Genomic DNA, 16283 nt, shown 5'->3' on the forward strand with positions numbered 1-16283 from the left:
TAGCTCCGACTGACACACACAGGGCAAGGTTGAAAGAGAAATATGATGCCTTGCCAAAACACAAGGGACACATTGAGATGTCAATGACGTATAAACCAAACGTAAGGTTCCATCAACAATGTGAAAGAGAAAATTATGAGTTGTGGTTATTAACAATCTATCAATCTACAGTTTATCTTCAAAGAAGTGGCTTCAGTCTATGATCTGTTTTGGTGGGAATCCAATTCATTCGTAGACGGTGGGCTACTATCAAAATGGACAAGGATACGAGTAGTGGGGGATATAACTGTCTGAATGGATACATACTGATACTGCCCTGGGCTTGTTTCATTGCATGCTAAACCGCTTTGGTTGGAGGCTACGGAGAGCGAGTTCCCCCGTCTTGTGACCGATTTCTACACTCTGTGAAAAGGCACACGTGACATGGTCCGCTACATTGTAGCTCGACTCAGTATTTTCCGCCTCAATAGACTCCTGTTCTTCCAGATATGTTCTCCCACGGCTAAATTCGACTAGGCACACGGCTAAAATGTCATCTCTTTCCCCTGAGCAGCATTCTTAGCCCAAATTATAATTGAAATAATCATTTGGGTGCGCGCGCACAGATTCATTATCTGGAGGCATGTCACCGTGCCTGCATTATAGCGGCTTATGTTATGAAAGGGTGACTACACATGTTCATGCAGATCACATTAACTTTTTGATTAGGCAGCTAGTTTGTGTATTATGGGCCAGGGTGTCCAAAACCATTTAGTACCGTGGATTTTAGGCCCGTCTCACAACAACTGAGCCGAGTGTTAAGTCATCAATTTAGCGATATGCTAGCAAATGATACTCACCTCTCCTGTTCATAGGACGAACACGTACTGCGACCTTCACATTCGATTCGTTGAGACTGGTCTCCCCCATTGTGTCCACTGTCAGACGGACAGACAATGCGACTGTCTCGGCGATAAGTTACAGGACCTCTCCAAAAGATAATGATCCCCAATGGACTCTAGTCGAAGAATCATCCAGAATCCTTGATATGTGGTGCCAACTGCCTGGTCAGCCAGCTAAGTTAGTTACAAAGGTTCGTCCTCATACATTGCATGTTCCATCATCACACAATGGCTTACTACTAGGAGAGGAATTCTCGCTCCTTCAGCAAATCTTCAATAAACAGCTATTCTCCAGATCATGCATGTCCCGAGGGTTTAATCTGTCAAATAAAATCCAGAAAATACGTCAAATGCTGAAAACAAGCAATAACTCTGATGAACTTCACACAAGACAAGAGTCCACACATGTTAGCTGGTGCCGCTAACTAAGTCACGAATGCCGGTTGCGTTTGCAATGTAGACACACATTTGGCATTCACCTGTTAGCGTTTAAAACTCAGCTAAACAATTTCAATTAATAGTTAATCGGCTAACGCGTAAGATTACATATTCATGGATACCTTGGCTATGAGCTAACCAAGCGAAATTATCGTTAGTTTTGATACAGGGTTAAACTAGTGTGACATCATGCCCTCGGACAAAACTATAGTCTGTCTTCAAACAGAATGACAGCAAATATTGATTAAAGGACACACCCAACAAGCATACCTAATAACTGAATAGTTTTTACCATGACAGTTTCCATATGCAAACAACGAAATATATTTGCTTTGCGAAAGAACCCCTTGGCTGACAAAAATGTGCTAGTTAGCGAGCTACATAGCTAATAATGCTAACTGGCTAGCTAGCCAAAAGCTAACGGGCTGGGTCGAGGGACTCAACTTCGCGATTTAGATACAAGAAAGTGCTAGAGCTCAATCTACCGGCCAACGACACTATTCCATGTTTTAAAATACACTCTTCTTCCAAACGGAGAAGTGCTGTGTGGTTTGAGATTAATGTCTACGTTCTCGTCGCCAATTTTTCCACCTGTTTGCCGAACAACTCTCTGTCTCAGCACCGTGTTTTATTCCGACGATTCTGTTCGCGAGCTCTCAACATAAGGATAACAAAAAGAAACCAGGGGATAACCTCGTGCCCGCCCCTTCCGGTGGAGAAGGTCGGTAGCAAATCTTGAGCAAAGTTTCACTGCATTAACATTGCAGAAATAAACGTGATTTTTGTCTCCGAAAACAGTCATATCATGATTAGTTATCTGTCACTTGAAATAAATGAAATGTTTCTCTTTATGTGAAATACATTATCTTTAAAAGTGCAACGTTGAAGAACATTGAAGAAAGAAAGGCCGACAGACTCCCTGGCCATAATGGTAAGGTCAAACACATGTAAGGTTTTGTGTAGGTAGGCCACACAATCCTATTTAGGCTTACAATGGATTTGTTTACAATAGGCTAGGCCTACATGTTGCCCATTGTTGATCTTAGGTATAATGTTGTTTGACCACCACATTCCTCTTCTACCATACTGTTTAATTTGATGAATGTCAGTCAGTGCTAGCTGGCTGCCAACAAAGCGGTGTTGTCACCATTTCTCTGTGTCAATCATAAAACACAATTCCATGACCACAGGAGTTAATAATTTATTATAACTAGTGGGCACCCTACTTGTGACTGAGTCAACTGGCCTATAAAAGAAGGATCCTCCCTTACAACACACCTAGAATTAATCAATGCAAACATATGTCAGAGTCCAAAAGATCATATTTTCAAGGGCCCTGTTCTGCAGGTCTTTGGTGCTTCCTGGTTCAATGTAAACCACATGGTGTGACTGCTGGCATCTTATGCAACTGGGTAGTTGACCTGCATGGGTCAGTGATAAAGAGATCTTTGCAAACTAAAGAAATAGTTTCAAAACAAGGAAGGGGGCATGGGACAACTGCTACTTATGTTTATACAGCAGAAGGGATTTTTTTTTTACAGTGATATGGCGACACTTGCTGGTGATAGCCGTATAGTGAAGTAAGCACCAGGGTTGGGCTCAACTCAGTTTTGAGTTGAGAATGCCTCAAAAATTCCAATTATATTCTTGAATTTGATTTTAAGTAGTAAACATAATACAGAATTGAAATTTGAATTAAATTAAATCTAATTGAATTTAGTGAAATTCAATTAAATTCAAATGCCTCTTCAATATAAGGTGTAGTGTATAGAAATACACATATTGTACATAAAACATGTCGTTATATAGGCCTACATGCATATAAAATATTGTTTTAACAATTGATTTTCAGGATAAACTCTTGAAATGAATGATCAAGGAAAACAAAGGTTTGAATTGAGCTCAACCCTGATATGCACCCCTTTACGCATTTTAAAAGGAATAGATTGGAGTGGAAACTCTGTCAATTCACTCCATGGGGGGAGTTAACAAGTGGACATGTAAGGTTGAGAATCAGACTGGGTGAATCTCAATTGTATTTCTTTAATTTCTTGTGTTCTCTTTTCTCCAAATGCATTTGGTTCCACTAGTTAGTAGAAGATGCAGTGCATCAATCGAAAATCAAATCAAGAGTCGGCTTTCTATTCCGTAACAAAGCCTCCTTCACTCACGCTGCCAAGCTTACCCTAGTAAAACTGACTATCCTACCGATCCTCGACTTCGGCGATGTCATCTACAAAATTGCTTCCAACACTCTTCTCAGCAAACTGGATGCATTTTATCACAGTGCCATCCGTTTTGTCACTAAAGCACCTTATACTACCCACCACTGCGACTTGTATGCTCTAGTCGGCTGGCCCTCGCTACATATTCGTCGCAAGACCCACTGGCTCCAGGTCGTCTACAAGGCCATGCTAGGTAAAGTTCCGCCTTATCTCAGTTCACTGGTCACGATGGCAACACCCATCCGTAGCACGCGCTCCAGCAGGTGTATCTCACTGATCATCCCTAAAGCCAACACCTCATTCGGCCGCCTTTCGTTCCAGTACTCTGCTGCCTGTGACTGGAACGAATTGCAAAAATCGCTGAAGTTGGAGACCTTTATCTCCCTCACCAACTTCAAACATCAGCTATCTGAGCAGCTAACCGATCGCTGCAGCTGTACATAATCTATTGGTAAATAGCCCACCCATTTTCACCTACCTCATCCCCACAGTTTTTATTTATTTACTTTTCTGCTCTTTTGCACACCAATATCTCTACCTGTACATGACCATTTATCAATCCAGTGTTAATCTGCAATATTGTAATTATTCGCCTACCTCCTCATGCCTTTTGCACACATTGTATATAGACTCCCCTTTTTTTCTACTGTGTTATTGACTTGTTAATTGTTTACTCCATGTGTAACTCTGTGTTGTCTGTTCACACTGCTATGCTTTATCTTGGCCAGGTCGCAGTTGTAAATGAGAACTTGTTCTCAACTAGCCTACCTGGTTAAATAAAGGTGAAAAAAAAAAAAATCTACACTGGACTGCACTAGAGGGAGCCATGCTACCAGACTCAGAACATGGCTATTCTTTTGTTCTCATCTTCAGAGAAAACTATTGCTGTCATTCATCTCATAGTTCAAATTAAATGTTTGTGTGAAAGTGCTAGACACTCCCATAACCAATTAGGGGATCCCCATAATCTTGCAAAGTTTAGAATTCTTGGATCATGATCTCCTACATGTTTAGAAAACTCCTCTTGCTCTTTCTTTCCCTTTCAGTGTTGACATATTTGAAGGAACATATTTGAAGGAACTTGTGGAAGCAATGACGGAAGCTTGTCTCTTCAGGTCTGCAAACAACATGGGTTGGGACAAGTAGCTCTACTTTCTTTAACATAAACTCAGAAAAAAAAGAAACGGCCCTTTTTCAGGATCCTGTCTTAATAAAAACCCAAATAACTTCACAGATCTTCATTGTAAAGGGTTTAAACACTGTTTCCCATGCTTGTTCAATGAACCATAAACAATTAATGAACATGCACCTGTGGAACGGTCGTTAAGACACTAACAGCTTACAGACAGTAGGCAATTTAGGTCACAGTTATGAAAACTTAGGACACTAAAGAAGCCTTTCTACTGACTCTGAAAAACACCAAAAGAAAGATACCCAGGGTCCCTGCTCATCTGCTTGAACGTGCCTTGGGCTTGCTGCAAGGAGGCATGAGGGCTGCAGATGTGGCCAGGGCAATAAATTGCAATATCCGTACTGTGAGATACCTAAGACAGCGCTACAGGGAGACAGTACAGACAGCTGATCGTCCTCACAGCGGCAGACCATGTGTAATAACACCTGCACAGGATCGGTACGTCCGAATATCACACCTGCGGGACAAGTACAGGATGGCAACAACAACTGCCCAAGTTACACCAGGAACACACAATCCCTCCATCAGTGCTCAGACTGTCCACAATAGGCTGAGAGAGGCTGGACTGAGGGCTTGTAAGCCTGTTGTAAGGCAGGTCCTCACCAGACATCACCGGCAACAATGTTGCCTATGGGCACAAACCCACCGTCGCTGGTCCAGACAGGACTGGCAAAAAGTGCTCTTCACTGACGAGTCACGGTTTTGTCTCACCAGGGGTGATGGTCGGATTCGCGCTTATCATCGAATGAGGTGGACGATGGAGGTGTCTCTATCCTCTCCTGCACTGCTTATGACTCAAAATGTTTGAACTAAAGTGAACTTCTGCATAGAAAGTTGGTCTGTGAAACTCGAATAACATAGACCAAAAGTGGCTTTGTGTAGCTGCAGTGCTTCAAGGGTTCATCTCCCTCTTTCTTGCAAAATGACCCAAAAATCAGTTACCACAATTACCTCAAATCAAATGTTTTTGTTCACATACACATATTTAGAAGATGTTATTGCTGGTGTAGTGAAATGCTTGTGTTCCTAGCTCCAGCAGTGCAATAACATCTAACAATGCACACATCTATAACGTAAAATAATGGAATCTAGAAATATTAGAGTCATTGATTAGAGATTAGATGCATGAAATGTCTCTCGCATTTGTGTGTGTGTGTGTGTTTACAGATGTTGTGTGTACAGTCTCCGACAGTGTCTTTGAAGCTGGCTAATATCATGTAAATGTTATGGCTGTTGTAGCACTCTGGATAGCCGGTGATATCTATGACCCCCTGGCAGAACCTTGGTTGGAGAGGCTGTGATGTGTGCAGCACTGAGGGGTTTTGAATCTGGTCTCCTTTCCACTTAGGCCATCTACCTCTCTTTCTCATTCTACCTCTCTCTGTTTACCTCTTCTCTGTCTCTCGATGCCTGTGTATGTGTGCTCGTCTGTGTGTCCGTACGAGCGCCCGTCTGCGTCCGTGCACGCTTGTGGGATGATGGCAGCTGATATTGTGCGTAGGCGAAGGTCTCCTGGATTAAGATGACCAATGTGGTCTCTCCTTATCAGCTGCTTCATTAAGATACATGATTAGCGAAATTGTTCCGGCCACTAATCAGACTGAAGCACGGAAGGGGACGTGCGTGTGTGTAAGCTGGGCATAGAAAGGGGCGGTGTTGATTGATTTTAAGAATGACCCTTATTTTTCCTTTGGCGGTCCAGAGAGCAAGGACAGTCACATGGGTGCCAGACAGAGATTTCAATATCATTCAAAACTCAGCTACAAATCAGACTCAAATGTAACTATTTCTTCACCCATAGCATGATATCTCCCAGTGGGTAACGTGCAGGTGAAAGGTTTAATGTTGTGTGTTTTTCAGCACAGTACGGCTCCAGCAACTACGGCGGATGCGTAACAAGGCCAGTATAGCTTGGCTTGATTCTTTCTTACCTGAATCTGTTTTTCGTTAGCTCTCTTTGTCCCCGCAGCATGACCCAATAGCAGTGAAGGCAGAACCACTTTCTCCCTCTTAATAACTATTCAACCTCAACTGATGCACCTTCAGATAAATAGAGAATTGCATAGCGAGTTGGCCTTGAAGACCAGGTTTGTAATTGGTGGTAAGTAACCGGGTCAACGGTTTGATTAACCTCTGAGAAGTAAATAGAAACCGCAGTCTATTTGTCGTTCTGAAATGGAAATGGAGAGGAGAGGGGAGAGGTTTTTAAGTCAGCATAATTTCAAGGAGGATTTCACAATCTCATTCGGGCAGTGTAATGCTACTTTGCTACTTTGTTCCACTGCAATTACAGAAGTGTGTGTGTCTGCAAGTGAGCTAGCTTATGTATGTATGCGTGCCAGCGAGAAAGTGTGTGTGTGTCAGAGTAAGTAATGCAGGCCCAACATGCTGTGTCCAAATAGAAGATTCGTGTTTTGGAGGCAGACGCCTTGAGAGTCTGGAGGTGAATGTTCATATTCTCACAGTGAAGGAAGATTCAAAAAGTGTGTGTGTGTGTGCGTTTATTGTATGCGGTTGGTGATGTAGTGAGTGTATAGATATAGTCTCAAAAGCACTCTATATTGTGTCAGGGTAACTCATATTCAGGGTAACTCATATTGAACAACAGCACACAGATGCCGTCCTTATGTGGAAGAGATACAGTTCCTAATCCTCTATATGTAAAGTTTGGATGGCAACCACTCAGTTTGGATGGCAACCACTCAGTTTGGATGGCAACCACTCTTCCCCTTTTCTCCATCATCCCCTATTCCATATCCCTCCATCCAACCTAATCACCATGTCCCTCCATCCAACCTAATCACCATATCCCTCCATCCAACCTAATCACCATGTCCCTCCATCCAACCTAATCACCATGTCCCTCCATCCAACCTAATCACCATGTCCCTCCATCCAACCTAATCACCATGTCCCTCCATCCAACCTAATCACCATGTCCCTCCATCCAACCTAATCACCATGTCCCTCCATCCAACCTAATCACCATGTCCCTCCATCCAACCTAATCACCATGTCCCTCCATCCAACCTAATCACCATATCCCTTCATCCAATCTAATCACCATGTCCCTCCATCCAACCTAATCACCATGTCCCTCCATCCAACCTAATCACCATATCCCTCCATCCAACCTAATCACCATGTCCCTCCATCCAACCTAATCACCATATCCAACCTAATCACCATGTCCCTCCATCCAACCTAATCACCATATCCCTCCATCCAACCTAATCACCATGTCCCTCCATCCAACCTAATCACCATGTCCCTCCATCCAACCTAATCACCATGTCCCTCCATCCAACCTAATCACCATGTCCCTCCATCCAACCTAATCACCATGTCCCTCCATCCAACCTAATCACCATATCCAACCTAATCACCATGTCCCTCCATCCAACCTAATCACCATATCCAACCTAATCACCATGTCCCTCCATCCAACCTAATCACCATGTCCCTCCATCCAACCTAATCACCATATTTTTTCAGTTACCTCAGTGGCTAATATCCTAAATATTTGGTGATGGCTGAGACTGAGTGGTTTGACGCAGACGATAGTCTTTTATGGTCGTTTGTTGCAGCCAGCAATGACCGTATAGACTCCCATTATTGAGGGTTCAATAAAGACAAATGAATTGAGAGGGTTTATTGGTAGGGGGGTAATTACTTAAGCAAGAGAATTTAATCTGTTGTCTAACCGCTGCCTGCAATGCGGTCACACAGAACTGCATTGTGGGTAAATTGGTCCCTGAGGTGTCCCCTGTGGGTTTAGAGACAGAAGAAATGAAAAAAACAGACCCATACTGGCTGATATCTTTCTTATCTGCTGTAAGTGATTTATTTTCATATTTTCAAGTGGAAAAAAGTGGAGAAAATCTCCTTGAAAAAGATCTGTTTTTTGTTTGTTTGTGAGTGTTACATTGGTTTGATCCTTGCCATGGATGGTTTGCTCTCTCACTCTACAGTAACTGTGTTGTCCTCTATGCTCCCCTTATCCTCTCCTCCATTCACCCTCTTCAAATCTCTCTACTCTGCTCACCGTCTCTTCCTCACTTCAGTGTCATTGTGTCATTCAAAACAGTGCTTTTGCCCAATAAAGAATATTAAACCCAATACTGCACTATAATCTTTAATAGCACAACAGTGACTGGAGAATTTTCAAAGTGAGTGACGCTCATTAGCCAACAAATCGTGCATTGAGTGAAAATAAATACATTTAATATTACTAATGATCAAACTAATTAGGCATGTATCTGCATGTTGTCCTGGGAGACCCTTGAGTGTAATGGAAGAATGAAGTTGTTGTACTGTAGGTAATGTATGCCATGTCAGACTGAGAAGTATTCACGTGAGAGCTTGTATAATACGGTGATGATTGTCTATATGCAGAGACACTTGACAAAGAACGAGTGTGTGCGTGCAGGTCTTTATTTCCTATTTCTTTATTTCTGTCTTTTTCTTTTTGTCTTTCTGTCTTCCTACCTTCCCCCCTCTGTCTTTCCATCTCCCTCCATCACTATCTACATTTTTTTCATGCCTCCCTCCCCTCCTTTCAACCTTCCTTCCTTCCCTCCATCCATCCGGCCTCGCTGGAACGTAGTTACAATTAATGCTAAATGACTAGCTAGATAGATAGTTAGAAAGTATGATTCATGGTATTGAGGTGTCATAGAAAAAAATTGTGCCCCCGTTGCAAATATTTTCAAATGAAAGCAACCTTTTACTGGGTTGTCAAAAAATATATATATAATCTTCCCGGGAGCATATGTGGCCACATTATTATAGGACGACTTGGGAGAATGATGATCTGCAACAGACTGCACATCTCAGTATCAGAAGTAAAAAAAATACAGCCAGACTAGCCTGCTACTGTGTCTTTCTAGACCCTATCAACTGATGAGAGTAGACCCACAACTGATCTAAATGGACTGAAACATTCAAATCATTTATCACAGGTCTTTTGCACCGTTATTCACATGGCATTTTCACTGCAGCCGAGAGTAGAATTCTGTACTCACTTGAAAACAGATATGCAGTTAATCATTGTATTGTGTTGTTGTAGTCTAGTCTAGGTAGGATCATTGTGTTGTAGGCTAGTCTAGGTAGGATCATTGTGTTGTAGGCTAGTCTAGGTAGGATCATTGTGTTGTAGGCTAGTCTAGGTAGGATCATTGTGTTGTAGGCTAGTCTAGGTAGGATCATTGTGTTGTAGGCTAGTCTAGGTAGGATCATTGTGTTGTAGGCTAGTCTATGTAGGATCATTGTGTTGTAGGCTAGTCTAGGTAGGATCATTGTGTTGTAGGCTAGGCTAGGTAGGATCATTGTGTTGTAGGCTAGGCTAGGTAGGATCATTGTGTTGTAGGCTAGTCTATGTAGGATCATTGTGTTGTAGTCTAGGTAGGATCATTGTGTTGTAGGCTAGGCTAGGTAGGATCATTGTGTTGTAGTCTAGGTAGGATCATTGTTTTGTAGGCTAGTCTAGGTAGGATCATTGTGTTGTAGTCTAGGTAGGATCATTGTGTTGTAGGCTAGTCTAGGTAGGATCATTGTGTTGTAGTCTAGGTAGGATCATTGTGTTGTAGGCTAGTCTAGGTAGGATCATTGTGTTGAATGGTGGATAGAGGGCAGGATAGACAGTTAGACTGATAGACTATACTGATCTGTGGTACAGTAAAAGTTAACGTGTGGAAAAGTGTAGTGCATAAGGGAAGTACCAAACACTTTGAAATAGGGGAGAAACGTGCAAGCATATGAGGAAATTTGGCGAGGATGGAAGAAATTATACAGTTATACCTGCAAAAGAGCGAATTTGGAACCAACCAATGTCATTTCAGCTGTGGCCAGAGAGGCCATACTAGGGTCTTAGAGCTATTTGAATGAGCAAAAAATCTACATTATATATCTTATCATGTGGGCTTATACAATTGTCTCCCTCTCTCTCTCCTGCACTCTCTTACATGTTATCTCTCTCTCTGAAATAAATCAAAGGTAGCTGATAATAGTTTTCCAATAGCTCCACCCTCTACGCTTTTCAGAAACACAGGAAGTAGTTACATGTTCAATGTTCAGTGCAGTACAACACTGACATTCATGCCGTGCTGTTCATTTACCTGTTTAGACCTGAAGACAAGATCTATAATAATCACTGCGGGTAAGAGACCATAGCAAAGGGGAAGCATAACGAAGCTTTCATCTAAACTCTAACATTAGAATGTTGCTGACTTCGGTACAGTGTGCAACATAAAAGTGGAAGTAGATTTGTAATAACCTCAGAAGCCATTACAGACAGAGAAAAATGGCTTCCTGTTCGTTTCTCCTGGAGGAGGATCTCTCTTGTCCTGTGTGCATGGATATCTTCCTGGATCCTGTGCTCCTGTCATGTAGCCACAACTTCTGTAAATCCTGTTTGCAGCAATGCTGGAAAGGAATGGAAACTCAGGAATGTCCTATATGCAGATCATCAAAACACGAGCCTCTGAGCAACGAGCCTCTGGTTTTAAAGAACCTGTGTGAGAGGAAAGGTGTCAGAGAGCTTCAGCAGGGTCCGAGCTGCTCTGCAGTCTGCATAGCGAGAAACTCAAGCTCTTCTGTCTGGACGATAAACAGCCTGTCTGCTTTGTGTGTCAGACTTCCAGAAAACACAAAAAACACTCCTTCTGTCCCATAGATGAAGCTGCACAGGATTATAAGGTGAGAAAGTAACTGTGAGGACATACCTAATCATTCAGAATGAGGGTATACTGTATATAATGAGGATATAAGGACCCATATGAGGGTATATAAGAAACTAATTTAGGGACTTATAAGGACCTATATGAGGATATATAAGGAACTAATATATGGACCTATAAGGACCTATATGAGGATTTATTTAAGCAATAAGGCACGATGGGGTGTGGTATATGGCCAATATACCATGGCTAAGGGCTGTTCAGGTTGAGAGCTTCAAATTCCTTGGTGTCCACATCAACAACAAACTAGATCGGTCCAAACACATCAAGACAGTTGTGAAGAGGGCACGGCAAAGCCTATTCCCCCTCAGGAAACTGAAAAGATTTGACATGGGTCCTGAGATCCTCAAAAGGTTCTACAGCTGCAACATCGAGAGCATCCTGACCGGTTATATCACTGCCTGGTTCGGCCTCCGACCGCAAGGCACTACAGAGGGTAGTGCGTACGGCCCAGTACATCACTGGGGCAAAGCTGCCTGCCATCCAGGACCTCTACACCAGGCGGTGTCAGAGGAAGGCCCTAAAAATTGTCAAAGACCCCAGTCATAGACTGTCTACTACCGCATGGCAAGCGGTACCGGAGTGCCAAGTCTAGGACAAAAAGTCTTCTCAACAGTTTTTACCCCCAAGCCATAAGACTGCTGAACAGGTAATCAAATGTTTTTTTTATTTTATTTTTTATTTCACCTTTATTTAACCAGGTAGGCTAGTTGAGAACAAGTTCTCATTTGCAACTGCGACCTGGCCAAGATAAAGCATAGCAGTGTAAACAGACAACACAGAGTTACACATGGAGTGAACAATTAACAAGTTACCTGGACTATTTGCATTGTGTGCCCCCCCAACCCCTCTTTTACATTGCTGCTACTCTCTGTTTATCATATATGCATAGTCACTTTAACTATACATTCATGTACATACTACCTAAATTGGCCCGACCAACCAGTGCTCCCGCACATTGGCTGACCGGGCTATCTGCATTGTGTCCCACCACCTGACAACCCCTCTTTTTACGCTTCTGCTACTCTCTGTTTATCATATATGCATAGTCACTTTAACTATACATTCATGTACATACTACCTAAATTGGCCCGACCAACCAGTGCTCCCGCACATTGGCTGACCGGGCTGTCTGCATTGTGTCCCACCACCTGACAACCCCTCTTTTTACGCTTCTGCTACTCTCATCATCATATATGCATAGTCACTTTAACGATACCTACATGTACATACTACCGCAATAAGCCTGACTAACAGGCGTCTGTATATAGCCTTGCTACTCTTATTTCAAATGTCTTTTTACTGTTGTTTTACTTCTTTACTTCCCTACACACACACCTTTTTTCCCGCACCATTGGTTAGAGCCAGTAAGTAAGTATTTCACTGTAAGGTCTACTACACCTGTTGTATTTGGCGCACGTGACAAATACACTTTGATTAGATTCTTATGCACAACGCAACACAGAGTGACTGGACACAGCCCTTAGCCGTGGTATATTGGCCATATACCACAAACCACGACGTGCCTTATTGTTATTATAAACTGGTTACCAACATAATTAGAGCAGTAAAAATACATTTTTTGTCATGCCCGTGGTATACGGTCTGAAATACCACGGATGTCAGCCAATCAGCATTCAGGGCCCCAACCACCCAGTTTATAAAAGGACCTATAGAATCTGGTATACTGATCTACAAACTGGGTGTGTTAGAAATGAAACCCACATGATCTAGTACCCATAGTCAGTGGTGGTTCAGCCTGCTGTGTAAGTTTCCTATTGTGTGGATTTAAGTGGAAATATAAACGAGCTAAATCAGTGTCAGAATAGTAAACAAATTCCACTTGAATCTACGAAATAGATCACTTGATCCGAAGTTGTAAAACGTAGCCCTGGTACTCCCACTATCCAGATACAGACCGGGGGTGCACAACACCTGTCTTGGAAGGCTATTGATTTCCTAGGTAGCCTATTGATAACAATTAATTAATCAGTGTCATGCAGAAACAAAATCGGAAGGACTAACAACCTTGTGGACTGTGTTAATATGCACCCCTGACGTTAACCTCCATAGGATCGGTGGGTGCCCCGCGGGCGGTTGAGCTAACTACTGTGTTATTTTGTTGCAGGAGGAACTCAAGACTGCACTGCAACCCTTACAAGAGAAGCTAAAGATCTTTAACATAGTTAAAGTAACATGTGATAGCACAGCAGAACACACCCAGTAAGACTACTGAATGCTGCTAGCATGCAATATTTTCTATATATTTAATTCACCAAGTGTGTGGATAAACAGTTACCCACGTATTCCTCTCACTGTATCCAGAGCCAGGCCCAGACTACAGAAAAGCAAGTTAAGAAGGAGTTTGAGAAGCTTCACCAGTTTCTACGAGACGAAGAGGCAGCCAGGGTAGCTGCTATGAGGGAGGATGAGGAGCAGAAGAGTCATCGGATGAAGAAGAAGATTGAGTAGATGAGTAAAGAGATAACATGTCTTTCAGGTACAATCCGAGACATGCAGGAGGAGCTGGGAGCTGAAGACATCTCATTTCTACAAGTAAGAACCAACATATTTGTCCTTTGTAGACATGATTGTATGATAAATTGATTGGTAACATTGACAACCCTCTATCCTTCTGCAGAACTAAACAGCCATGGTGAAAAGGTAAGTAATCTCTCTCCTGTGTCTCTCTTCTCCGTGGTTCTGAATCTGAACCCAACCTCACAACAGCACTTCAATGTTCTTCCAGAGCTTAGTGCACACTGCCAGATCCACAGCTGGTCTCAGGAGCACTGATAGATGTGGCCAAACACCTGGGCAACCTGAAGTTCAGAGTCTGGGAGAAGATGCAGGACATTGTTCAGTACAGTGAGTATTGTGTTATGATTATACAGATACAATTGATGATTGTATATTTCTACCAAAGAAACAAACAGAACTAGACAGTCATGGATATGCACATTTATAACTTTATTGGAAAATATTCCATGTATGATGTTAATCATAGAATAAAAGTAGTTATTAAAAAATAAACATCATATGAAATGTCCGTTTAGTTTTAGTCCTATGTTTCCGTTCTATCTCTTTATATCCTGTGATTCTGGAACCCAACACTGGTCACCCAGGTCTCCTCCTCTCTGATGATCTGACCAGTAGGAGATGCATTGGAGTGACACAGAAGTTACCTGACAACCCAGAGAGGTTTGATAAATCTGACCTTGTCCTGGGCTCAGAGGGCTTTAACTCAGGGACACACAGCTGGGGCATTGAGGTTGGAGATATTACATTATTTGCTGTAGGTGTGGCCCCAGAGTCTCCAGGGAAGGATATGGTGTCTGGGTTAGAATGTGTGGAATATAGTGGTGTAATGCTGGATACAAGCCATATGTGTCCCTCACCCTATTCACACTGAAACAGAGAGCTCCTCAGAGGGTCAGAGTACAACTGAACAGGGACAGAGGAAAGCTGTCATTCTCTGACCCTGATAACAACACACATCAACACACACTTTCACTGAAAGAGTCTTTCCATTATTTTACTTGAATTGGTCTACTTTCTCACATTCACTAAGAGTCTTACCAGTGAAAACCTCCGTAACAGTGGAACAGCACAACTAGAGTAGGGAGGGCGAATGAATGGGCTTCTACACAGTCATTATGGGAACTCTTTCTTAAGCTCCTGGTTAAATTGCACATAAGAAAAAAAACTCTCTAAATGGTTAAACCAGTAACAAATATATGTGATTATTGATCTAGAGAAGATCTGCATGGAGAAATGGGCCAAAATACCAGCAACAGTGTGTGAAAACCTTGTGAAGACTTACAGAAAACGTTTGACCTCTGTCATTGCCAACAAAGGGTATATAACAAAGTATTGAGATAAACTTTTGTTATTGACCAAATACTTATTTTCCACCATAATTTGCAAATAAATTAATAAAAAAATCCTACAATGTGATTTTCTGGATTTTTTTTTTCATTTTGTCTGTCATAGTTGAAGTGTACCTATGAGGAAAATTACAGGCCTCTCATCTTTTTAAGTGGGAGAACTTGCACAATTGGTGGCTGACTAAATACTTTTTTGCCCCACTGTATATTAAACTACCTTCCATGATGTGGACAGCATGTGTTACTACATTACACAAGCTGCCGTTTGGACCACATCGAATTGGGGGGGAATTGCACATCTTAGTATAAAAGTTTATAGCACGATAACACAAGATCAAAACATAAAACAGATGAGTATCTTTGGTTTTGTACTGTTGATTTTGTCTTATGTGCTGGGGGTCGCAGGACTCGATGTCAGTAACTAGGTTTCCATCCAATTGCTGACAGATGTTCATGCAATTATCCTAAAATCTGCATAAAGAGAAGATGTGCCTTTTCCCACCAGTGGTGTGGTCCACTTACGGACCTGTTTCGGGTAAAAATCAGTGTGTGTGATGACGTAGTGCACACAGAATGCACGTGCATTCTAGCCAACAGCTCACATTAAATCAAATCGCAGGTACAGTGTGGGTAGGCTGTGTTGGGTAGACTGTGGGAGAAGGCTAGTTTACATGATGAGAATATTATTAATAAGAGCGAGAATATTTTTTATTTGTCAACAGCAGTCAAGCATTGATCATCATGTCATCAGAATAAGACCCTGGATATTTATTGTAAAGGAGCATCAAGCTCATCATCATGCTCTTACACCACCCTGTGAACTTCATCATAACTTATGACGTAGCCTAATAAACTGCATGGTTTCCAGAGTCATAGTAGGACGACCACACACCATATCATTGCGTGACTCCAAGTTTACTTCG

General features: G+C 42.2%; 1 protein-coding gene and 2 pseudogenes across 5 annotated transcripts in view; 2 read left to right on the plus strand and 1 right to left on the minus strand.

Annotated features, from left to right (window-relative positions):
• LOC135508393 (kinesin-like protein KIF13B) overlaps positions 1–1980 on the minus strand; it is a 76298-nt gene extending 74318 nt beyond the window's left edge. For 3 of the 5 annotated variants that reach the window (XM_064928545.1, XM_064928542.1, XM_064928546.1), the window contains exons 1-2: positions 1612–1979; positions 840–1201 (exon numbers count right to left, since the gene is read on the minus strand). In XM_064928545.1, coding sequence (XP_064784617.1) covers positions 840–909 — 70 coding nt within the window. In that variant the 5' untranslated portion in view covers positions 910–1201; positions 1612–1979. Of the gene's footprint in view, positions 1–839; positions 1202–1589 lie in introns of all 5 variants that reach the window. The other 2 variants (XM_064928544.1, XM_064928543.1) reach the window with 2 other exon arrangements.
• An 8824-nt stretch (positions 1981–10804) lies between these two features.
• LOC135508395 (E3 ubiquitin-protein ligase TRIM39-like) lies at positions 10805–14530 on the plus strand (annotated as a pseudogene).
• On the plus strand, positions 13988–15413 carry LOC135507513 (E3 ubiquitin-protein ligase TRIM35-like; annotated as a pseudogene).
• Positions 15414–16283: the final 870 nt, after the last annotated feature.

This window comes from Oncorhynchus masou, chromosome 21 (assembly GCF_036934945.1).
Source record: "Oncorhynchus masou masou isolate Uvic2021 chromosome 21, UVic_Omas_1.1, whole genome shotgun sequence".
In the NCBI taxonomy this organism is placed as follows: domain Eukaryota; kingdom Metazoa; phylum Chordata; class Actinopteri; order Salmoniformes; family Salmonidae; genus Oncorhynchus; species Oncorhynchus masou.